Source organism: Citrus clementina, unplaced genomic scaffold (assembly GCF_000493195.1).
Source record: "Citrus clementina cultivar Clemenules unplaced genomic scaffold, Citrus_clementina_v1.0 scaffold_5, whole genome shotgun sequence".
Classification (NCBI taxonomy): Eukaryota; Viridiplantae; Streptophyta; class Magnoliopsida; order Sapindales; family Rutaceae; genus Citrus; species Citrus x clementina.
This window is the reverse complement of record NW_006262201.1, coordinates 24052609-24077478: the sequence shown is the minus strand read 5'-3', so window position 1 is coordinate 24077478 and position 24870 is coordinate 24052609. Positions and strand designations below refer to the sequence as shown.

General features: G+C 33.7%; 3 protein-coding genes and 1 pseudogene across 3 annotated transcripts; 1 reads left to right on the top strand and 3 right to left on the bottom strand.

The window, feature by feature from the left end:
* LOC112098055 overlaps positions 1-1179 on the bottom strand; it is a 13874-nt pseudogene extending 12695 nt beyond the window's left edge.
* A 1380-nt stretch (positions 1180-2559) lies between these two features.
* On the top strand, positions 2560-7011 carry LOC18040524 (probable pectinesterase/pectinesterase inhibitor 25). Its single transcript, XM_006432471.2, has 3 exons — positions 2560-3308; positions 5348-5690; positions 6197-7011. Exons 1-3 carry the CDS (start codon positions 2643-2645, stop codon positions 6910-6912), a joined length of 1725 nt encoding a protein of 574 aa, XP_006432534.1. The 5' UTR covers positions 2560-2642; the 3' UTR covers positions 6913-7011.
* Positions 7012-7151: 140 nt separating this feature from the next.
* LOC18043017 (type I inositol polyphosphate 5-phosphatase 10) lies at positions 7152-11652 on the bottom strand. The gene is made up of 11 exons (XM_024184470.1): positions 11551-11652; positions 11160-11248; positions 10991-11072; positions 10346-10427; positions 10130-10234; positions 9126-9675; positions 8755-8948; positions 8516-8624; positions 8143-8291; positions 7845-8061; positions 7152-7569 (listed from the first exon to the last, which is right to left on the bottom strand). The coding sequence occupies exons 2-10, from the start codon at positions 11235-11237 to the stop codon at positions 7857-7859; spliced, it is 1554 nt and encodes a 517-aa protein (XP_024040238.1). The 5' UTR covers positions 11238-11248; positions 11551-11652; the 3' UTR covers positions 7152-7569; positions 7845-7856.
* Positions 11653-13118: 1466 nt separating this feature from the next.
* LOC18043015 (SUN domain-containing protein 1) lies at positions 13119-19481 on the bottom strand. Its single transcript, XM_006432468.2, has 2 exons — positions 18278-19481; positions 13119-13878 (listed from the first exon to the last, which is right to left on the bottom strand). The coding sequence occupies exons 1-2, from the start codon at positions 19355-19357 to the stop codon at positions 13573-13575; spliced, it is 1386 nt and encodes a 461-aa protein (XP_006432531.2). The 5' UTR covers positions 19358-19481; the 3' UTR covers positions 13119-13572.
* Between the last annotated feature and the right edge of the window lie 5389 nt (positions 19482-24870).

Genomic DNA, 24870 nt, shown 5'->3' with positions numbered 1-24870 from the left:
CAAAAAAAGGATTCCCCCTGGCAAGGCCCAAATTTTTTAATTTATTTTTGGGGGGGGCCCCCCCCCCCCCCCCCCCACACGAAGAAGAGAAAATATTTGAGTTCTCATGGAAACTCGAATTTATGCCTTTCAATTAGGGATAAGCCTACCAATAAGTCAAGTCCTTAATGACACTTAGAAATGCATACCCTTTGAGCTGTAGATTATGTATTACGGTCTAATACTCTAGTCGCCAATTTAAAAGGTAGTTTAATCATTCATAATTAGGGGCCGAGGGTGCTTAAGATTAGAGGGGGCCACGACACTTGTAGGCTTTAAAATTTTTTTTTGAATTTTCTAGAGGAAATATTAAAAATTGGGTAGAAAAATATTGATTTAAATCCTGCATAATTAATTTGTAGAATCTATATATAGGATGAAAATGTAATTTTATATTTTGCGGATTAAAGTTAAAGTCGCCCACTGTTTGATCTTTATTTTGTTAATAATTTTTTCATTTTATTTTTTATTTGTAACAATAGCCTCAATTATCAATCAAAATCTCCAAATTAAAATTGCTACAGTTACTAGCAAAGTTTCTAAATTTCCAGCGATTACACCACGACTGTAGATGAAAAATCATATAAAATCAATTCTCTATTAATACTTGAAGTTTGAACTTGGTCAGCACCCAGCCTCCGGAGATTTAGTTCGAGCATTGCCCCTGATTCTAATTTGAGCTTTACTTGAATACAATTCAAATGATTAAAGCATTTGCGATATTATTGTGGTACGGTAAGGATTAATAATGTCTTTGTTCCTTCAATTTTGTTTTTGCTATTATAATTTACTGCCAATGACCAAAAACTATTACGTATTTACATAGAATTTTTCTATTTGAAAATAAAAATAAAATATTTTAACGTGTCTTATTCTTATATATATATAATTCAGCCTATGAAATGAATGTTCTCATCCTAACTAGATTTCTTCTTTTCAGAATCTAGTAAGTAATTAAAAATAAAAAATAAAGAAAGGGCATCAACTAGGATTTAATTATTGCGATGTTTAGTGTAACAACTGTGTTCCTTACACTTCACACACTTCATCAATTTTGTCTTTCCTTGCACGTTCCATCGCCCATAAGCCACATGCATTTACTTGACAAACCCCCAATTCCAGACCGACACCCCTAGCCATACTCAATACTAATAATAAGTAAGGGATAATAAATATCCAGGTCCATTAAGTTTAATATAATTGTAAATAAAAACATAATTTGTGTTTTCTTTTCTTTTTTTTTTTTTTTAAACGGATTCTTGCCCTTATCTTATGTTATTCTATTATAGTAAAGTCTCATACACATCAAAGGTTATACAACGAAGATATATATAGTTGAATTTAATATATCTACTATTTGTATGATGGTTTTTTAAAGATACACACATAATATTATATAGCATCATTCGATTATTGTATGATGACTTCCAAATGTATTCTAGAATTATTTGTATTTTATCATAGTTTATAGTCAAACATAATAGGTTAAGAAGGGCCAAAATAGGAATCTAAAGTTACAAATTTTTTGAATTTGTCATTTTCTTTTCACAAAATTAGAGCCTTATTTAATTATTAGTGTTACAAATTTTTTGAGCAATGAATATTAAAAAAAAATACACTTGAGGATTCTAATCTGGCTATTGTCGTTTATTGGATTAATTCTCATGGCTCTTTGCGATGGAGTTATGTTAATCTTCTTGGTTGAGTTCAAGCTATGTCAGCTTCTCCCTTTGTTGTTGTAGACATGTTTTAGGCAAGATTACTTCTGCCGTTAATTTCATGGCTAATTAAGCTTATATTCATTAGGTTCATCAATGTTTCTTGCTTCTCATGGTTTGTTTGTTGGTTTATTTGGCATCATTCATCTAGATGTGCAAGAGCACCCTCATGTTCGAAAATAGTTTTTCTTTTCTTTTACTTCTTTTGCTAGTTTGCTATTGACTCTTACTCTTTAGTGTATTATTATGCTTTTTCGTTTTTCTCTTGAGCTTGGAGATTTTGGTTTATATCTCCTTTCATATTTCTTTACCATCATGATATATATTACAGGTAGGGTCCCGCGTAACCCCCCACAATCATGGTGATCTTTGCGAAAAAAGTTACAATACAATTTAATAATATTTACGATAAGAAGTTTATTAAAAATATTTTCTAGTAATATCTACTATGATGCGGTTCAGATATCTAGATCCATAATGAACCATATTCACTTCTAACAATCAGTCTTCAAAATACACGTGGAATGACTTCCAACCCTTAACCTAAAAGGTAGAGTGGATATGAAGGTGCACGTCACTCAGACCAAGGATTGGTTTACGAATAATTACATGGTATTTTCAATATCCCTACTAATAGAACATAAGGGCGTGCAAGGACCCATAAACAAAAACTTACAAAATACGTCTCTACATGTGATTTATCAAAATTCAAGGACCTAAAAAATTATCACCCCATGGCAATAATGATATACACGTTCTGTTTCTCAACACAATCTATCTTCTTTTCTATCCTCCATATCAATATAAATACACTCACACTCTTTTCACAATCTCTCACACTTTTCCATCACTTTCCCGAGAAAACCCCCCCATAAAGAGAAAAGAATGAAGTGCCATTCCGTAGCCATTTTATTCTTCTTCTCCTTCTCACTCCTCTTTCTTTGTTGTTTATCTCAAAACTCCACACAAACACAATCACCTTCCATTGCATGCAAATCAACTCCATATCCAAAGCTTTGCCGTTCGATCCTCTCCGCTTTCAAATCCTCACCGTCCAGCCCTTACAACTACGGCAAGTTCTCAGTCAAACAATGCACGAAACAAGCACAAAAGCTCTCCAAAACCATCAGGCATTACCTCACCCACGAGAAGCAACGGTCCCGATTCAGCCACGCGGAGGCCGGGGCTCTGACCGACTGCGGGGAGCTGATGGAACTGAACGTTGACTACTTACGTTCGATTTCTGGGGAGCTGAAGGAGGCTGAGTCGATGACGGATGAATTCGTGGACAGAGTCACGAGTCTGCTGAGTGGGATCGTCACGAATCAGCAGACTTGCTTTGACGAGCTTGTGGATTCGAAGAGCGGCATTGCTGCTGTGCTGTATGAGCCGCTGTCGAATGTGACTCGTTTGTACAGTGTTTCGCTTGGGCTCGTGACCCACGCACTGGACCGGAATTTGAGGCGGAATAAGAAGCGAAGCAAACGGTCCAAGAATTGGTTTTTGAAGAACACGAACCGGTTTCGTGAACCGCTCGAGACTCTTATCAAGGTAACAACTCATACCCAACAAACTCATCATACACTGCTCCTTCTTACATTTGTTGGGATAATTAATAACATCAAGTTTTATGAGTTTTGAAAATATTATATTTAAAGACTCAGTTTCCAATACGTCGTCAATCAATGATTTGACTTTTTGAGACTCAAGAAATAAATTCTTTGAGAAACTTATATGTTTCAAATTTTTATGGATATGAAAATTAAATCCACTTTTCGAATAGTACTCAATTTTTCCCTTTCATTGAGGTGAGATTTAACCATAAGATCGTTAGGGAGATAGAATAGTAATTTATTATTTTACAAATTGATTATCCAATGAATGATTATCGAGAAACTTTTACATGAAAAAGTACAAAGAAGATATTTATTTATAATTTCATCGGAAGTCAAGGATCTAGACGTTAGTATCCCGTTTACTGCTGATTTATATAAGGATTAAGTACTAGGATATAAATTTTCAATTATAATTTGTTGGTGTTTAGACACGACAATGAGTTTAGATATTGCTTTTAAGCACTCGAGGCCTAATTGAAGTAATTAAAAAATTGACACTTGAGTATTATATACTATTATATACGCATGAGTGCATGGCATTGGACTAAGAGAGTTAGCATGGTAGGTAGGTCGAAGTCTATAAAATCTCAGTTCTCAAAGAGTTATTAGTGCTTTGGTTAATTAGTTAATTGATTTAATTAATTAGATTTGCAGATTGCATAACATGGACAGCTTAATTTCTTAGGTGATTAACAAATCAAGTTGACCAATTTGGTCAAATTAATTTCTAATAGAACTAAATGAATTCTTTTTATAAGTACTAATTTAGGTCTGTGGATCTCTCCCTCAAGGGTTATTTCGAAGAGAACTTGGTTTAGAGACAAATTATAATTTAAGATTAATCTGAAGAATGATAGATTTGTTTATTAATAAATGCTTCCAGAAGGTAACTGGGGTAGATTTTCTAGCACTTTTCGAGTTCCTTAAAGAACAATTATATTGTAGATCTAACCAAAAACCCACAACTAGATTTCTCGATGAGTTTGATAGATATCTTAAATTTTTTTATCCTAAAATTTTAATCTCAAATGATGTGTCATTAATGATTGGTTATTCTTTACAAAATTTAAATAAAGTAATTATATTATCTCACTAACCAATTGATGAATGATATATTATTTATGATAATTTTTGGGATAAAAAATTTAAGATATATAGCATTACTCATTCTTGACTTAATAAAAGTCTTTATATATTTAATTAAGCTAAATCTTATTGAGTTGTTTTTTTTTTTTTTTAAAAGTGTTTTTTTAAGTAAATTGAGATTTGACATTGTTTAATGTTTAGATAGCTATTGAGTCAACGCAAGGTAAAAAAAAAAGATCAGCCACATCCCACGTGGTTATGTTGAAATTCAAGTCAACTACGCCATGCCGTAGCCCATAAATTTGACCCAATTTGCTTACACAATTAGATCTATTTGTGGAAATTAAGGTACAATATTACGTCTATAATAAGGATAATAATAATTTTGCTATTAATGGGTAGTCATTATGATTGTAATTTCTTAATATGGGATTGTGCAAGTACAAGTAGAGCCTGCCCCTTGAAGCTGCACGCTGCTTGCCACATGGCCTCGCGTGCTTAGGATTTGGAGCAGATCAACTTGTCATTGGATACCCCATTGCCAGCTGTCATGCATGGGAAAATGCCATTTGAGGGACTGAAAAATCTTTTAATTTGATTTAAATTTAAGTGAATTCAAATTTGACACCTTTACTAATCGTGTTAAAAATTATTTTGTTGTGTTAATACTGACTGCGACGACGAACTCATTATTTTGTATTAGGTGATTTGTAAGTTGCGACAAATCATCACCCTTAATAACATGAGCTAAAGTTGGTATTAATTAAGATTTAGATGGTGATTAAAGACTTTTTTTTTCCTTATATAGAATATTAGATATGGAGAAATGTTTGCAAATACTTTAGCTATTGCATTTTTCTTCAAATGAAATAACTTTTTCATTTGCAGGATATAAGAAAGGCACCTTGCCATGATTGCCACAAAGGAGAAAGAAATCTTGGTGAAGTGGAGAGCAATGGAATTCTTGTAAACCAAAGTGTGATAGTGAGCCCACATGGGACTGATAATTTCACAACAATCGGGGATGCCATTGCATTTTCTCCCAATAACTCCAAGCCCGAAGATGGGTATTTTGTTATCTATGCACGAGAAGCTGTTTACGAAGAATACGTGGTTGTTCCTAAGCATAAGAAGAATCTCTTGCTCATTGGTGATGGCATCAATCGGACTGTCATTACTGGAAATCACAGTGTCATTGATGGCTGGACTACTTTCAATTCTTCAACTTTCGGTAAGCAAATTATATATACTCGGATGCTTAATTTTATTGGGTAACAGAATAATATGTCACATGTGGGTCTCCGAATATTCATACATAGTTTGTCCATTTATATGCCAAATGACCTAAATGCCCTTATAATAACATTGAGATGTGACACTGTTTTATTGAACAATGGAGGACCCCGAATGTTTATCACTTTTTACCACTTAGATGCTTCTTTTTTTTTTTATCCTTAATTACCTATTACATTTGTCAAGTTAAAATTGCAACAAATAAAATACACTTTTCGGATCTTTTTACTATCCTAACCATATCATCAATTTAATATAATGTATTTATCAAAAAGTAGGAAAGAACTGGTTACATTAAAAAGTTACATTTATAATTCAACAGTAACGTAAGAGAAGTAATATTAGAGATTTAAAGTGTCATTCTCCCTATTAAAAATGCCGAAATCTATCAGATGTAATATTAGCGACTAAAGTGTCTTAATGTAAAATTTCGTATGGTTGCAGCTGTTTCTGGTGAGAGATTTGTAGCGGTAGATGTTACATTTAAGAACACAGCTGGTCCTGCAAAGCACCAAGCAGTAGCTCTGAGGAACAATGCTGATCTCTCATCATTCTACCGTTGCAGTTTTGAAGGCTACCAAGACACTCTTTATGTCCATTCACTAAGGCAATTTTACAGAGAATGTGACATTTATGGCACCGTTGATTTCATATTTGGCAATGCAGCTGCAGTCTTCCAGAACTGTAACATATACGCTCGAAAACCGATGCCGAATCAGAAGAATGCGGTAACAGCTCAGGGAAGAACTGATCCCAATCAGAACACTGGCATTGCCATACAAAATTGCTCCATTGTTGCTGCCCCAGATTTTGCCAAGGACTTGAACTCCACGGCGACGACATTAAACTATCTGGGCAGGCCCTGGAAAGAATTTTCCAGGACAGTTTACATGCAATCTTACATTGGAGATTTGATAAGTCCTGTTGGGTGGCTTGAATGGAATGGAACGGTTGGGTTGGATACTTTGTATTATGGTGAGTTTCGGAATTATGGCCCTGGAGCTAATACTACAATGAGAGTGAAGTGGCCCGGTTACAGTCTCATGAATGCTTCACAGGCTCTGAATTTTACAGTTTACAATTTCACCATGGGAGACACTTGGTTGCCTGATACTGATATTCCTTTTTGTGGAGGATTAGTTGTTAGCGGTGGTAACTAAATCTCATCTCATTCATTTGTGTTTAGTGTATAACTTTCTAATGATTTATTCAAAAAATAAATGTAGCTGACTCTCTCTTTTATTGTCCTTTAAGTTAAATTTTCTTGTGCCGAAGCATTAATTAACTTTCTAACGGACTGTAAACTTGGTCCCATAAATTGAAAGATTGGGAAAAAAAAAAGTTCAAAATATTGAAAAAAGCAAAAAGGAAAAAGAATATTCTATTCCCTGAAGGGCAACCGGGCAAGTTTCATAACGTATCATAGACCAAAGACAATGACAAAACAGTTGCCTTATCAAGAATCTCCTAGGCATCCTTTTCCTTATCTTATCTTATCAGCCAAAACAAAAATTCTTCTATATTTTTTTGGTGAATCTTTTTCTTCAAGCAAAGCACATTCGCTATCTACACAACTTCAAGAATAGTTTTCCCTTTCATCTACCATTTCATAGTTATCCAGTCAGTAATCCACGAAAATCAATCTGAAACCTTCTTATTGAATCATCCTTTAGCCAACTACTCTGAGCAAAACTTTCTTTCTTCATCATTCATGTGTTCCTCGATTGTAGATTATGTAACATTCTGCGAAATATTTGATACTTTTTACAACTTGTACACTTGCAGAATCCCCTGTATATTGGTACCTGACAATGGATCTAATCCGTTAAAAATCAGACAACATTCAAGATAAAAGGATAAAAAAAAAAAAAAATTAACCAAGCAATGTCCTAAAAATTAGACCTCAAGGACTAGGCTCCATAACAAGGCACATGATTTAAAAATCATGGAGACAAATTGGTTGAAAGACCAAGGTTAGCTGTCTTTCAACCAAAATTCAGCTGCCTCACAGCTCTGAAACATGGCACATAATCCTTTTGAGTCCACTGTTCTAAGACTAAAATTACCATCAATCTTTTCCTGGTGAACTCACATGTTATTAAGGCTACCATCTACTAGTAAGAGGCCAGAGCTCTTCAATTCCAACTTTCATGTTAGAGCCAGATAATTTCCTCCTTGAGCTACCCTTGTTGACCTCAACATCCACAGAAAACATTGCACACACAGGCCGGTGGTCTGAAAAACGGGACTCCCCACGTATGTAAGAAAGCTGTTGAATTCCAGTCCCATGCCACAGTATTCTATCACACCTGTAATTAATAACAGTTAAAACTTAATTCTATAACTTGTGCAGTTGAGAAATATATATGAGGTTTGAACTTTATGCATACCAAGCCGGAGTTCTCCTTTTGTTTTTAGTTTTTATACAGTCCCCAGCATAAGTATCTGAATTGTAAGAGTATTTGTATGTAGGTGCAAAGTAAATTTTTCCCTCTTGCCATCCCTTGAATACTCGGCCAGCATCCTTTTCAATCTTGAGCTGTCATACAAGAAATCACATAACTTGATACGAATATATAACAAAATCAGAGTTAGAAAAGCCAATAAAATGCTCTTCCAAGAAAATGAACTTCAGATGTTTTCAATAAATAGAAATCACCATATCCATGAGAAACAGATAAAATGAACCAAGGATGCCACATCAAACCCAAATAACCAACAAAATATTTAACCATTTCTACGAGGAAGTTGAAGAAACCACACCTGATCTTTGTCAAACAGAGCATCCCAGTCATTCTGCTCTAGTAGCTTTCGGGTGTCCAAGTAGCTCAATGCTATCCGGTAGTTCAAATCCCCCAACCATATGACCCGACTGGGACCATTTTAACAGGAAAACACGTGGTGTATTAGTGAAATCAATAAAAAAGCTATTAATATATTACTGAAATAAGAATTTCACAGATACTTTTCAATCATCTTTTAATAAATTTAAATATGCTCACCCATGGTCAAGAATTTTCTCAGGCACACTACTGCCAGGCGTTCTGCAGATCTTTGGGAATTGTGTGTTTTTAAGTATCTCAATGACATCTAAATTTCTCCTAAGCTCATCACCCTCTTTCTCTCCAGATGCTAAATGACTGCATACAAAACAAAAGCTTGTCCGATGGAAAGACATGCTAACAGAAATACAACCCTGCAACCAGACAACAAACAGGAAAATGATTTGATTGATGTGGTACTAAAAAGACAATTTCTAATTTCTGTTTCTTAAAATTTGATGCATTTGTTGAACATAAAGTCAAGAATGCATAGCAAGATGAATGTATGTAAAAGAAAATGCATGATTGTATCAATGATATATCAAAACTACCTTGTTTCCAAGGTAACCCATGATTCCACGACTGATACTAGTAATCCTCAAGTGACCTACATGCTGCACTAACTCTTTCCTCATCCAAACTGTGACAAATATTCCCACCATTTGCTTACTTGCAACAAGGCTGAATTTCATCTGGGTGGTACTGGAGGGGGTGGAAATGCCTGTCATTTCTAAATTGCTGGGCCCATCTTCATCCTCTTCAGAAGAAAAATCATCTTCACTTACAGTTACATTATTTGATTGTTGGCAAGGAAAACAAAATTCTTTATTGTACTTCCTTTCAAGTTCAAGTTCAGGGGTGCAGTTGCACATCTTCAGCCTCCTTTTACTCTCAGTCCGGAAATTGTTACTGATCTTTTTAAGAGAAGGTTTTTGGAAGAAGAGTGAGTTACTGAAAGATGGAGCAGATCTTATTCTTCTAGAAGACACACTATGCGATTTGTTCAATGATTTGTTAATTAATGTTAACCATCTCCCAGCGGGTTCATTATCCTCTATAACTAGCACATTACCAGCATTCAATGGGACAATTTCCTGAAAACTGAAAAATCCAAACGACAATTAAAATAGAGAAGAAATCTGCATGCATATTCAAATTTCATAACTAACACGATAAAAATGAAAATATGCAAAAATTTGATGGTGATTTTGAAGCAGATTTTCCCTGATTGGGACAAAAATCAAATTTTCAAAATTTTTTTTGCGTATAACCAACATGTGCTTAGAAACAAGTTAAAACCCAAGGCATGGATTAGCAACTATAATTACAACGCTTTGATCACAAATTAATAATGTTGATCACTTCATACGATTCATATTCCATGCTATGGTTGAGAATACAAATATGAACATGAGAATTCAGCTATAGAAACCATTTGAACCAGAAATTCAACTTCTGTAGAACACTAGAACTTCTTCATTTAGCGAAAAGAAAATCATTTTGAGGAAGTAACGAGAGAGAGAGAGAGAGAGAGAGAGAGAGAGAGAGGGCATACCCTAAAATATATATATCTGACTGACCGTCAACCTGAAGAAAATCATCTAGATTAAGGCCACTGTGAGGAGTTTTTCCTCCAACATTCCATGTTGCTACAAAAACTCTTTAACACAGAAACAAACAAGAAGATTAGTTCCTATACTCTAATAGAAATACTTAAACAAATGTAATTGAATGGTCCAAACTGAGTAGAAAATAGAACTGCTATGTTTACCGGAAGGACTGGACATTACAACCACTTGTCATTGGTACACTGTTGAAGAACAAAGACTCAACTGCTGAATTAGGCTGTGCTTCTGCAAGTAGAAACAAGCAAAAAATTTTCTGAAAGAAAAACTAGTAAATTAACAAAATACTCTTGGAATTTATGCCAGGGACATCATGCCAGTGAAAATTTCTTAACACTTCTCAACTCAACCATCTAGTTTCCATTGATATCAAGAATCTATTCTCGCGTAAGAAACAGAAGGGAAAGAGAAGTTATACCATTCTTGCTTCTTTTCTTACATACATAAAAACATGAATATATTCTCAATTTTTTTATAAAAAAATTGCCAATATGCTCAAATCCATTTTCTCCTTTTCATTATCTTTCACCTTTTTATCCCCAGAAATGCTTTTCGACAAATTATTATCTTTGAATTCAACTAACCAAAGAATGGGAAAGAGAGAGAGAGAGAGAGAGAGCATTCTTCCAATCAATAAGCCGAATGGAATGGTATTTATACAACAAGATGGAAAAATAATACTGTATGAATCTCCTCTCACAAAGGGATTCTTTTCACACTGAATAGGAAACCAAAAGAATGTTGATATCCGTAAGCAGTCTTATCAAAGCGCAGAATCTAAAAGCACTCACCAGCAATATCATCAAATGTACCTCTTCTATCCATTTGGCTTCCATTTTTTTCCCCCATTGAGAATACTTTCTTGAATATGGACTGAAATCACAGCAATTTGATCAGAACAGTAAACATAAGATCACTTTAAAAAGATCAAAATTAACACACAAGTTTTATTCATTGAACCTTTTTCTTTCGCTCTTGATTACTACTACCTATAGTCATATCTGAGACCAGAGCAATTTCATCAATAGTGTTGACCATCAATCACCAACCTTAAGAAACACAATCACATTCATCAAAATCCCAATTTTTTTTCCTTCAAATTAAATAAAGATTCAAGCAAAATGACAGACAATGAACGTAACAAACACTCAAAGGTAATTAAAAATAATAACCATACCAAAAAAGAAAAAGAAAAAGAAAAAGCAAAGAATCCTACATTCATGAAGCAGAAGATCTAATAACATAAATAGAAGTGGCAGGCCATGAATACAATTTGACAACCCACATGGGTATTTATTTCTCATGAAAGTCAACTATTTACCAATAACATTCATTAAGAAAAAAAAAAAACCTGAGTAATGAATATTCGAAGTTCTAGAACTGAGGAAACTGAGTGTGTGTGGTCACAACTCAACAAACTTTTGCTTTTCCGAGAAACTGTAAGTGATTATTGGACTTGACAATGAGTTTTATTTGTGCTCTCTCTTTGGGAATGCCCAGAAAGAATGAAAGAATTAACCAATAGACAGTATAAATTTTGACGTGCAAAAGGGTAAATGAAAAAATAAATAAATAAATGTGTGTTTTTTATTTTATTTTATGTTTTTTTTATTATTGTTTTATTGAGAAACTAAAAAAGGGTCAAAAGTGGGCATCAAATCTAAAATGTCCCTTCAAACACTTTCCCCTTGTTGTTTCCTTGTCATAGGGAATGGTGGTGACTTTTGATTTGGGGTTCGTCAGATTGATTTTGTTGTTTTTTCTTTTTTTTCTTTCTTAATTTTCATTTTTAGAAGTTTAGTTTTGGGTTTTTTTAATATTATTTTGGAGAATTTTTATTGGGTGACGAGAAGTTTGAATGGGAAAAAGTGTGGAAGAGAGGAAAGTGGATGCCCACGTGTGGCTGGCCTGCAAAAAGTTGAAGCCAAAATCGTGGAAATTAGTACTTGTTTAATCGTGGTTTCCTGTCAGTGTGGCAAAGTCCATTTCTCAAAAGCCATTCATTAATTCATTATCCATTGTTAAATGTTTGGATAACATTTTACATCTTGTTTCATAATTTTGTTTGATAGTTTGGAGACCATCAAATGATCAGAACGGTACATAAATTGTGGGATACAAATAAGAGCATCAAATCTTTACTTTTATAATAATGACATGATGAAAGAAGAAGTTGGGGTCCAGGACATGAATTTATTAATGACATTTACAAAATCCCAGTATTTGTAGTCAAAGACTCAAAGAGCGTTAGACCCCCTGGTAATGAGCAAGAAATCAAGTACTCAAAACATCAAAGCAATTGATTGCTCACAGAAAGCAGCAAAATTGAAGGACTCAGAAGTCTTCGAGTCTTGGGTTCTCAATAGACCAAAAATGTCTGGTCCATACTATTCTTGGAAATTGGATATTGCCTTAAAAGTTGGAAGACTGGCTGCTTTTTCCACAGCCAAAGCCCAAATGAAACTCAAAAAACTCAAAAAAGAACAAAACATTTGGTCTCACAGACAACCTATTTGGAATTTCTATTTTTGTGCTTCAAAGCCCCACTACTCTTTTTTGAGTTTTGTAAAAGCAAATTCCTCTTATGTGTTATTCTCTTGTCTCCAATCAGGACCACATTATGAGAGAGAAGAACCCACCTCTTAGAAACTTTTAAGCATTTTACAAATGGCAGCCGATGCCTTATGGGTAGCCGGCAACTTTCGTCTTTAATCATTTCACAGTATCTGCAAGACAGCAAGAGCTTGTGTAGGACCTCATTTAAAAATTGTCAAGGGTTCGTGTAAATGTCTCTTGTGTAAAAGTGCTTTTCAATTGATATGCAAATAAGGGGTTCTGGGGATTTGCTTCATCCCTTGTGGTCTTTTGTTTCTGAAAGAGTATGCAGTATGCACACAGCAAAATATATTAAAAAATTTCAGTTCAATCTTAAAAACTAACCCACTTTGTACAAAAGATTGAGCCTTGCAAAAGTTTGTTTACAACATCTACCAAAACTCTAAAAATGCCTGCTTCAAAAGTTGCTCTTAATTCGCCCATGAAGATTGCGAGGAATTCCCGAAGTCACTATAAGGATTCTTGTTTTTTACCAATGACCAGATCAATTGTTCAAGACTCATCTGATTCTCTTTTACACTTGGATCTTTCAAAGTCAGTACAGTAACTTTAGTCCCGTGGCCCTAAATCATAAATCGAATTCATGTTCATTTTTGTTTTGATAATACTAACATCAGGCAGCACAAAAATCTAAACATAAGTGAATAATCTGCATCTAACATACAGAATTTTTGAAGTAAAATCTAAGCGGAGAAATAGAGATACAGGGATGGCAATTACAGGTGGTTTGTAGAAACATGGGGAAAGAACTTGCTCATCAGGACTGCATAGCCAACACGGAAACAGAATCAGGTTCACGACCATGCACCCTCAAGCGATATATGCAAGTATGGGAAGAACTTCCATGGTTGGATGTAAAGTCCAGCCTGACAGTGTCAACAACGCCGGAGCCTGGCAAGTCCAAGACATTGAAGGTCTGAGCATTGCTTTTATCGAGGTCGTAGGTAAACTCAGTCAACAGAAACATCTTTTCAGCACCAACTGCTAAATCACTGTCATCCCCCTGAAGCCATCCAGAGACTCGGCAGTCCTTGGGAGCACTAGATCTGTCGTAAGCAACGCTCTGGTCACATAACAAACAAAAGATTTAGTAACTTCAGTTAGTTTTATAATTTTTTTGCAAATGTTTTAGTTAGTTTTATAATTTTATTGCAAATGTAAAACTGAGAAAGACAGTACATTGGTCTTGGATTAGTACCAAACCTCACATGCAATACTAAAAATCTAGAAGGATGATGAATAATAAAGCTCATTCCAGGCTTCCAGCAGATGGAATAGCAAAAGCAGGCAATTGCTCCAATCCATGATTACCACAACTTAAATCCACAAATTTATAACATGAACAATACAAAGGAGATAAAAGCTTCTACAATGGCAGGCCAACCAAAGAAAGCAGCAAAATTAAAAGCATCTTCTCACCAAAACTGTGTTTGTCAAAATGTTAAAAAAGAAAATGTAAGTAGAAGCAATGGCACTGCCAAAGAATTAGGGGAAAAATAGGAGAAGAACCAGAAACTAGAGCAAGAGTATGGTGTCGATGGATCCTTTAGTCTTCACCAATTCCCTAATCCTTGTTCCAGGAAAGGTCAACAAGCATCCGCACAAACTGAAAAAATACTGGCAACGCAATCACAATTTCAATCCTACACACTTTTTGTCAACTATGTTAACCACAAACAAATATACCAACAGCAGCAATAGCAGAAGTGACTACTTGTGGCAGGAAAATGAGAAGAAAATCTAAAAATATACACTAGTGCACAAATGCAGCACCTAACAGTCTCCAAATTCATCTCTCACTCTCCAAACTTGAAGTGGGTTCGATTAAACCAACTTCAAATTTTGCCATCAGATGATAATTTTTCATTTTTTTTAACCCATAGAATTGCTTACTGAGCTATTCACTCCAAATTTCTTTCCCAGTTTCCCCATAAGAAACACATAGGAAAAGTAAGAACCAAAAAACTAACAAAACATCCTTGATATCAAAACAATTATCTCTAAGCAAAACTGTAATTGTAAGATGAGGAGAACAACATAGTATACTCCAACTACAAGGCACTTGTTGACATGATTTGATCAACATATTACAACCGTGCAGAGGGAGAGGGTAAAAAAAAAAAATTCTAAAATAGGGGGTAGAAGTCAAAATCCTGTCAACTTCCTGGCAGTGGTCTGCCAGTATTACCCCATTTATCTTTGGATTAATGTTTATAATAACTTAGATATGATACTTGAGGATTGCTCCCTACTTAACAAAATTTCAAAAAAAATTACAACATTCAAAGAAGTAACTAAAATACAGATGAAATTATCTGGAGCTAAAGCTTAAGAAACAAAATCGTTAGCTTCTTAACAAGACCTACATGGTCCATATCCAATCCATCCCAATCTTCACCAACATATAATTATTATTTCAACTTCCTATATAGCATTCAACCTCAACAATTTAGTTCTTTCAGCAAAAACTAATTTTTTATGTGTGTGTGTGTGTGTGTGTGTGTGTGCGCGCGCGCGCGCGCGTGTGTAAAAGAAACTGTAAATTGTATTAATGATGAAGAATTGTTACAAGGAGTGGACCAGCTGTCCACTAAGAAAGCAAGACAATGAAAACTTTTCCGTGCTATAGAAAAATATACCAATCACCCCTATACAATACTAGACCAGCCTAGGCACCTATCTCAAAACACTATCCCACCTTTAGGTAAATGAAGAAAAACTAATTATATTAAATAATGACATATAGCTTTTACTACTTCATAATAAGAAAATCAGAAGAGATGAAACCTGAACGTTTACCGAGGATAAACTATCTGTAAAACTAATGCTTTACATCACATTAAAAAGCACTAAACCACAGTTTCATAACTGGTATCAGAAATGAAGAGGACCATTTTACATACAACAAGCCATTGACTCACTAGCCACAAGTACGTAATATAAATTCCTGCTTGTAAATTGTAATACAACTAGGACTGACAAAATACCATTTCCACTATCACTTTGTCTAGCCCACAAATTGACCATTAAAACTACTAACTTCTTAGGGAGCATCTATTATCAGTTTACAAAACAGTCCATTGTTCTGTAAAAGCAAAGCCAGCAAAATGTGTCGTCATTCCAACATACAAATTTTAGAATTCAAGAAATGTGTCTCTTCTGTAGATGTACTTATGAAACTGTCTGAAGCGAGTTTGCAGCATAACAGAAGATAGTTTGGAAATCAATAGGTCAAACAAACAAATTATTATTTATTTGGCCTTCTAAATCCGCATGTTTGGCTTAAAAAAAAAAAACAAAATTCTGAATTCGCTAAGAGAGAAACTGAGACCTTAAAACAAAATATCCAATTTCTTATTGTCATTTTGCATAACATTACCATTTTACGAAACATCAATGAATGGGCTCCTTCAATGAATGAACTTTGAAGCACAGTTGAAAGTAGCAAAATATATATTTAAATCTAATATCATGCGGCTAGGTTCAGAAATACTACATAGAGAACAAACAGTAAGATTAAGATTGGCAAACAAATGCCCAAATCCAAAGGATAAAAAATATAAATAAGTGTCACTCTAGGGTATCCAACTTACATACATCAGTACTATAAGCTTGAAACACTCGTGACCTGCAAACCCATTACAAGCTCCCACAATGATCATTAACAATAGAGAAGCAAAAAAGTTAAGCGTAGCAGAAACCTTGGTTTTCAAGCTCGGCAGTAAAAATTTTCTTTTTAATATGAAACTCAAAAGTGTAATAACGGAGAAAAATCAAAATAGAGAGTAGACCAGTTGTCCACTAAGTAAGCGAAAAAGATAAGCCTTTAAAGCTATACAAAAAGTATACCTGACCACTCCTATACAATGGTATTCCAACTTAAAAATTTAAAACACAAGAACAAACAGCTAGAAATTCAGGCTTGAGCAAAAATCAAAAGAGGACTTAAAAGTAGCTTAGGCTAGGTTGCATTGCCTATCAAGTACAGATCAAGCTTAAACTCCAACCAAATGACTATTTACTCCAATGGAGATTAACTGAGTTTTTCAACATATCAACTTCCATCAATACTAAATTTTCTATAGTGCTAGAAGTTTTGAAGTTTACGCCCACACCGGAAGCAACTGTCTATAAACACACCAAATTGTTGAATCAGAACAATTATGCCATTACCGGCTCTTATGTACTATGCATCGAATGTTTGTCAAACTTTCTCCACATATACAAGCAACTTACACTCCCAGGTTGTCAACAGAAAAAAGCAACTATTGAATTGATGCATGCTGTATTAACCAAGATTATCAAGATTCCTACTGTAATGCATCACAAGATGAGTTTAAGAACCAAATACAGCTGCTAGACAAGTCAAATTATCAATTTAAGTCTACATTAGAAAAGAAAATCCTTTCAATAAAAATCTGTTATTGTTGAAATATTACTATATTCAAACAGACAAATAACATACACACAAACATAAAGACACCAAGTTGGTCCAAAATCAATCTCCCCCCTCCCCCCAAAAAAAAAAAAACTACTCACATACACATTATATTCCAAGTTCTATTCCAACACAGCTTTCATATAACGTATAACAATAAGTAAACACAGCTAGAAACCAATTGTTTGAACAGAAAGGAGTACTAACAGCAGCTTTCACATGCTGGTAGGTAAAAAAATTCCACATTCTTCTTCGAAGTCTTTATAACCCTAGCCTCTTTCTCTTCTTCATACAAAAGTCATAATGGCACATAAAATTTGGTTGTTAGGCTATAACTGGCTTCAGGACATGAGAATGGAATTTGGGATGAGATAATGAATTCATAACTCTATTCCTTCAATGTTGCATTAAACTTATAAGGAAGAGTTAAATCCTTCATCCGAAGTCCAAACCAGTGATAAGTCACCAAAACTAGAGAGTGACAAGCTAACCTAGCAAGAATATTACACTCAAAGGATCTTAATTTTGAAGGAAGAACAAAAAATAAGCTACTTACTGATAAATCTAACCTGGAAAGAAAAATATCATTTAGATTAACCAGGAAAACTAGATTCTTTACATAACATAAACACATTATTTTTTAAAAAACCCTAAAAATAGCTTCAAATGCCCAATACACAGTACCTTTTAGTGTAAACCTTACATCCTCTAGGCCCAACTTAATATTTGAAAACAGATTGACTTTAATTGAGAACAAACCTAAATATACGGGAAGCAAAACTTATAACGGCTCTACTAAGACCATTTGCAGTAAGTCTGTATGTTGAAATTATTCACATGGGAAAACTTCAAATTCAGTATCTAATATCATTGCATTGATAAACACAGGCATCTAATAAACAATTTTTTATAATAAAAAAAGAAAATTATCAAACATATAGAAAATGAGAACACAAATTAAATAGACAGTGAAATCAATAACCTTGGAATGCAGATAAATAGATCATTTGGTTGTATGAATTACCTTTGCAACATGCTCCAAAGTGATAGCCTCCGGAATAATAGCCGTCCTCAGCTTAATCTGAACAAAGCCACTACTTCCTTTCAAAGGAAAACACTGGCCAGGCTCCCCAAAACTTGGTTTTAGCATCTTATCAGCATAACTATGTACCCCATTTCTACTACTGAGCGATAACCAATTAGACCCCTTCCCAGCCAAATAAGCATCTGAATGCTTGATAACGAAAGCCCCACTGGTCGCCAATGCATAGTCCACTCTCCCAAGTCCATCGGCCGCATGCTTCTCAATTTCCTTCTCGACAATCTCCCTCGCATAAACCCTTATATCATCCAAACTCACATCATTTTCACTCAATTCCCCACTCTTCTGTTTCTTAAACTCTTCAAAAAACTTTTCAAATTCCTCTTTCGACAACCAATCAACTGCTTTCAATTCACTCAACGTCCTCTCCAATCCTTCACTTTTCTCCTCCAATTTCTTCAACTCACGCTCTAAAATTACACTTTTATCATCAATGCTTTTACTCACTTCCCTTCTCAATCCTCCCATTTCACTCTCAACTTTTCTATCAAGCACTTCAACTTGAAGCTGCATCATTTTCGTAGTAGTCTTCAAAAAATTCTCAACTTCCGTAATTCGCCTCTCAAACTCCGAAAACCCCAATTCTGCCCCAGCCGAATCCCCAGATTTCAAATACACTCTCCTAATCATCTGCCCTAACCCCAACACAGCCACCAAAAGCAAGAAATTCTTTGTAAAAATACTCACCACAGTCGCCCACCGCGGCTTCTCCGGCTTCGGCGAGGACTTCCGGCTCCGACGAGGCGACACCGTAGAATTAGCCAACCCGCTCTTCTTCACTTGCACCAAGGTGTCTTTATCAACGACCGCCTCGCCGCGAATCGAGTGGTGACTCAGATCTTTGCTTTGAGCGGCGGTGGGCTTGTCGTCGCCGACGCCATTGAGCTGAGGATCGACGGAGACCAACTCTATGTTGTTGTTGTTGGATTTCTTGTCGTTGATCACCACCGGCCGCCGACGAGCCGCGGTGTTGGCCGTGATCGAGACCGCGGAAGCGGACATTCTTTAATTGGAGGAATCTTGAAACCCAAAAATTTCAATTGGAAATGAGAATTGGAGGGAATAATATTAAATTTGTTTACGAACAAAATGGGGGTTAAAAAAAAAAAGATTGCAGATCTCGAAAACTGACCAAAAAAAAAAAAAGTAAAAAGAGTGATTCTCAACCGACACGACGTTTGCGTTTTGAGAGCGCTTATGTGATTTTGAATCTCGTTTTCTTTTTTTTCTTTTTTTTTGGGTTGTCCTTTTCAGCCGCATGAATTACCTTCCACGCGACACATGGGACACTATGACACTCATGACTTGGGCTTTTGATTTGGGCCTAATAAATTATCTATTTATTGTCGAGGCTTTCATAAACTTTGGAGTTCTAAGGTTGCGTTGGCGTGCGGCATCGTCTTGGGTTAGATTATAATGTATTGTATTGAAAGGGCAATAAATTTAATATTATTTCACTCATCGTTTGAAAAAAAACAACTACAATAGCACCAAGGAAATCCTCGTCATGGACTTTACAGAACTGTATTAATATCTGCAGTTACAAAGCAACTGAAAAACTACAATAGCTGCCCACTAGCCACCAACGATAGTTTGCTAAAGTATGATGTATTAATTGGTAATTGGAATGGGTCGGGATAGAAATGAACTGGAATCGAAATGGGTTAAAATTAGAATAGAGAATATAAATCAGAATAAATTATTTACTTTAGCTGTAGGAATCAGAATTGTAATGAATATTGTTATTAATGTATTCATTTTATTATAGAATCGGAATAAATTGTTTTAATTTATTACAATAACCTTATTGTATCATTACCATTATTTTTATTTTTTATTATAATTATTATGATTGTTATTATTATTCAATAAAATTATTCCTTGTCTATTCTTCATCTTCAAATTCACAAGTGAAAGACACTAACAACGTATGCGATGATTGAGGACGCGATCCAACATACTATCTTACGAAATCTAGGTCTTGATTGTTGTGATTGTCAATTATTTTTTTGTATTTTGTGTCTTTGATTATCTAAAAAGAGGATAAAGTTGCAATAAAGCAATTTAAGTGGCATATTTTAGGGAGTTCCAGGAATGGGAGTCTATTCCCAATTCCTTTGGGAGTCAAAGTCCCATTCTCAATTTGGTGGGGAGGGCTTGCCAAAATGGATCTCGTTCCTTTCTTTATTTTAGCAAGTAAATATGGGTTTGATTATGACTACGAATTCTGATTCCTAATTTGATAAATAAACACACCATAAATCGTCAGCCGTAATTTAAGCATTTATATATTATAAATAAAAAAAGTAATTAAATAATTGAATAAAAATAATAAATAAATAAATATTGCAAGATCAGCCTAAACCCAAGAGAAGTTGGTGGGTCTTTAAAATTTACCTAAATCTAGTAAATTGATGAGTCTTATGCAGATCCTTATATGCACTAACCATGATGCAAATAAATTTATACAATCCACAACCCCTCATGCTGTGTTTATTCGCTAGAGTGAGAGTGGAGGGTATTGATTTCTTCTACTTCAATATTTATTTACTGGAGTAAAAGTGGGGAATATAAATTCCTTCCACTTCAATATTTAATTACTCATTTAAAGAGGAGAATGGGAGTCAACTCCATAAGTTTTACTCATTTTTTGGGTTAGGAGTGGGATTCTCAATCTTAGGGGGGAGGTAGGAATAGAAATTCACTCTCACCTCTTCATTTTCTACAATTGCTTTACTAAATGTAATATAATTATATTTATTAAAATAATATTATTGTATTTATAGAGAATTAATAATATTACTATATATTATCTTTTTTTTTCAAAATATAATACTATTTTATTTATTTAATTTTAATAGTATATATTTATTTAATAATAATTAATAATAAGCGGAGTGGCAAATTTTGCGTATGTTAGGTTAGCATAAAAGTATTATTTTTTTAGATTAAATTAAATTTTTTTTGCTTTTTAATTATAATTCACGGAAAATTTTCAAAATTCAACACTAATTAAAGAGTAAAATTATCTAAATAAATAAAATCTTTCTCCCTTAGAACTTTATATCTAGTCATGCAATAGAATTGGATTCTACTTTTATTTTTTTTATTTCTTTCTTCCTCCTTCCTCTCGTATTCTCTTGTTTCTTCCCTTCAAGCACCACCTAAAAAAGCGGGCATATGTGATGAGTTGAAGTGCGACCAAGTTAAAGGTGATGTGATCCGTTGACAATGACTCTGTAAATGCAATTCACTGCAATTGTAATAAATGTGGGCTCCAAAGATTTTGAGTTAGGAGATAAGTAGGGGTCCAAGATAAGACAAGACAAGACATAAAAATGGTAACAGTCTCAAGAGAGAGAAAATTCCGAAACAAACGTCGTTTATCTCTCTTGTTCGTGGGGTTTTATAAGAAATTTTCTAAAAATTTAAAATAATAATTATGTTTTATTTGGGCCAAGACGAAAATAAGTAAGATCAAAGCATAGCTAAAAAAAAAAAGTGCTAAATAAACATATTATATGGGGAAAATCTGTGGTGCAATTGTGGTACCATGTCACAATTGTATTTAGCCGTTGGATATCAGTGAATCCCACTCATTTAATGTTGTGTTTACTTGCTGGAGTGGGAGTGAGGAGTGTGGATTCCTCCCATTCCAGCGTTTACTTACTTAAAATGGAGAGGGATTGGGAGTCCCACTCCGTGGGCCTCACCCATTTTTGGAGTGGGGAGTGGGAGTGGGACTCCCATTGGGGGAGGTGGGAGTGGGAATCCACTCCCACCTCTCCCATTTCTACCTTTTTTTTTTATTTTATGTTTTATAATTAATAAAATAAAATAAATAATATTATATTTATTTAAATAATAATATTATATTTATTTAAATAATAATATTATATTTAACTAAATAATAATTTACATTGATTCTAAGTTAAAATTATTTTAAAATAATATTATTATATTAATAGAGAATTAATAAGTATAATATTATTATATTTATTTTAAAAACAATAGTACTATATTTATTTAATAATAATAATAAATAATTTATTCTAAGAAAATATTAATTTGTACTAAATAATATTATATTATTATTTTATATAATAATAAATTTAATATAATTATATTAAATAAAATAAAATAACATTTCATTTTATATTAAAATTACAATTAATAATTTATTGTTCATAATTAAGAATATTAATAATTATAATAAATTTAAAAATATAATAAAATAAATATTATTCATTAAATATATTTTTTATTAGTTTTGTAATTAAAAATTATAATTCTTTAAATAAGGATAAAATTATAATTTGAAACTATTTACTCCCAATCCAAGACAAAGTAAACACATAAATTGGATTCTGATCTCCATTCCATGCTTCAATTCCAGTGTAAGTAAACAACCTACTCCCACTCCCACTCCACACTCCCAATCCTAGGATTCCCACTCCCCAGGATTCTCAATCCAATCCAAAAAGTAAACGCTACCTTTAAGTGCATCTAACGGTTGAATGTAATTATGTCACAGTACCACAGTTGCACCGTAACCAGACCCTAGTACATGTAATATGATGATTAATAAAATACTGTAATAGTATTTTGGAAATTGATTTTTTTTAAATATTAACATATTACAATTAAAACTCTACTGATATTTATAACTAAATAATAATTAAGACTCTTTTTTATAATTCTAATATGACACAGTCCGAATAATGATTTTTTATATTAAATACTGATATATTACAATAAGAATTCTACTAATATTTACAATCAATATTTTCTTTTATAATTCTAGTATGGTACAATCCGGATAATGACCCTCACTTAATACTAAAGAAAAATCTACTCTACTCCTAAAATAAGGAGCTAAATAAATCCCTATTAGAAGGAAAATCGAGTCCCGACAATGCTATGAACCCATTGACATCGATCCTAATGTTTTAGAATGTATTTATCAAGAAAATAATCATCACGTGCTAAGAAATTAATCTCTATAATTTTCAAGCAACTGCTAAGTTACATTATGTAACAGTTAAATCATACAAAAAAAAAAATTATTTTAAATTTTCGTAATGTGCAGTTAGTTGTGTTACTTGTTCGTCAAGGTATTTTGAAATTTTCGCGTCAAAAAGGCGTGTATGAAAAAAATAATTTTGAAACTATGTGAGTCAAAAGTAGATATAAAATTACCGGAAACAGTTTTTGGGGCGTGCGGGGGACAAATCCTTGATGTTGACTAATTGCAGATAAGAAGAGACATGGTCGCTCAACTCATCGAGTGCACGATTTTCAAAACATACAGTTAAAAGATCAACTACATCAGGGGAGGGAGCAATAGAAATTAATTTCCCTTCTTAATTTTTACTTTTTAACCTCTTTTTAGGGTTTTTTTTGGGTTATTTTTCGCCCAACCCAATATGTTTCAACAAACTTTAGCCCCAACCCTAATGTTTCAACAACTATCACCGCACACCCTAATTAGTGAATTTTACCGTTAACTTTGACGGAATTGTCAGTTATTCAAGTAAAAGACTTGTTTGCCCTTATTTCCAATGTTGTTAGCCTGTTACTAAAATATGAAGGTGTGGCTGAGAAGTATGTGTCCGCTACAAGTTTTTCTTCTTTACTTGAAGCAAGTGAAAGGAAAATTTCGTTGGATTATTTGATTGGATTTGGGCAAGTGTCTGTGCAGTTATTGCACTTCCTCAAAGGATTGTGCAGCACTTGAAGGGGATGGAATTTTCAGTTATTTCAGTAATTTTAAAAAAAAAATTCCTTACTGATTTGTAGTCAACCCCACAAAGCCCACCAATAAATAGTCAATGCAATTTTAAAATTTAAAAGAGAAATTGCTTAAAAAGGTATCTCTAGTGTACTTGTATCCTCGTGCTCATTGATAAATAGTCATAAATTAAGAGTAGTATTATACATCCTAAATTTTTTATTCAAAAAATTATCGTGACATTTATTAATTGTTTGGTGAGATAATACAATCAGTTCATTTGAATCTTGTAAACAATTACTCAATAAATACCATATTATTTAGGATGAAATTCAAGTTAAAAAAATTTAGGATATCTATTATTACTCATAAGTTATTAGTTTTATCGGTAGCATATTATAATAAATTATTGTGAATCGGTTATTGACTCCTATTAGAAATGTTTACCACTCCCTCAAATATTAAAAAATAAAGAGTTGTGAATAACGAACCAGGTGAAAAATTGTTAAAAATGTGATTTGATTCATATGAAGAGGCAGTAGCAACAGAATGAGAAACATATGCAGAAGAGATGGACAAATGAGAGAGACAGAGACAAATGGAAATTGAAGAAACGTCTAGAGAAATGGGAAAATGACAAAAGAATTGTCAGGTAGGATTACTAGAGTTTTGGCCATTTGGGGGCCATGACAAAGGCCCTCCTCCCCCGGCCTGCCTCCCACACAAACTCTCAACTTATTCTATTGCTTTTATTTTTTATTATTTTAAATTTTAAATTTTTCTT

What these genes read in the sequence shown, in the direction of transcription:
- LOC18040524 (XM_006432471.2), top strand. Translation starts at nt 2,643, where the DNA reads ATGAAGTGCCATTCCGTAGCCATTTTATTCTTCTTCTCCTTCTCACTC. An exon ending in CGCTCGAGACTCTTATCAAG is followed by an intron (nt 3,309 to 5,347) that starts GTAACAACTCAT and finishes TTTCATTTGCAG; the next exon opens with GATATAAGAAAGGCACCTTG. An exon ending in TTTCAATTCTTCAACTTTCG is followed by an intron (nt 5,691 to 6,196) that starts GTAAGCAAATTA and finishes GTATGGTTGCAG; the next exon opens with CTGTTTCTGGTGAGAGATTT.
- LOC18043017 (XM_024184470.1), bottom strand. Translation starts at nt 11,237, where the DNA reads ATGGTCAACACTATTGATGAAATTGCTCTGGTCTCAGATATGACTATA. An exon ending in GAGAAAATTCTTGACCATGG is followed by an intron (nt 8,625 to 8,754) that starts GTGAGCATATTT and finishes AAATGGTCCCAG; the next exon opens with TCGGGTCATATGGTTGGGGG. An exon ending in CTCTGTTTGACAAAGATCAG is followed by an intron (nt 8,292 to 8,515) that starts GTGTGGTTTCTT and finishes CTTGTATGACAG; the next exon opens with CTCAAGATTGAAAAGGATGC.
- LOC18043015 (XM_006432468.2), bottom strand. Translation starts at nt 19,357, where the DNA reads ATGTCCGCTTCCGCGGTCTCGATCACGGCCAACACCGCGGCTCGTCGG. An exon ending in CTTTGGAGCATGTTGCAAAG is followed by an intron (nt 13,879 to 18,277) that starts GTAATTCATACA and finishes TTATGTGACCAG; the next exon opens with AGCGTTGCTTACGACAGATC.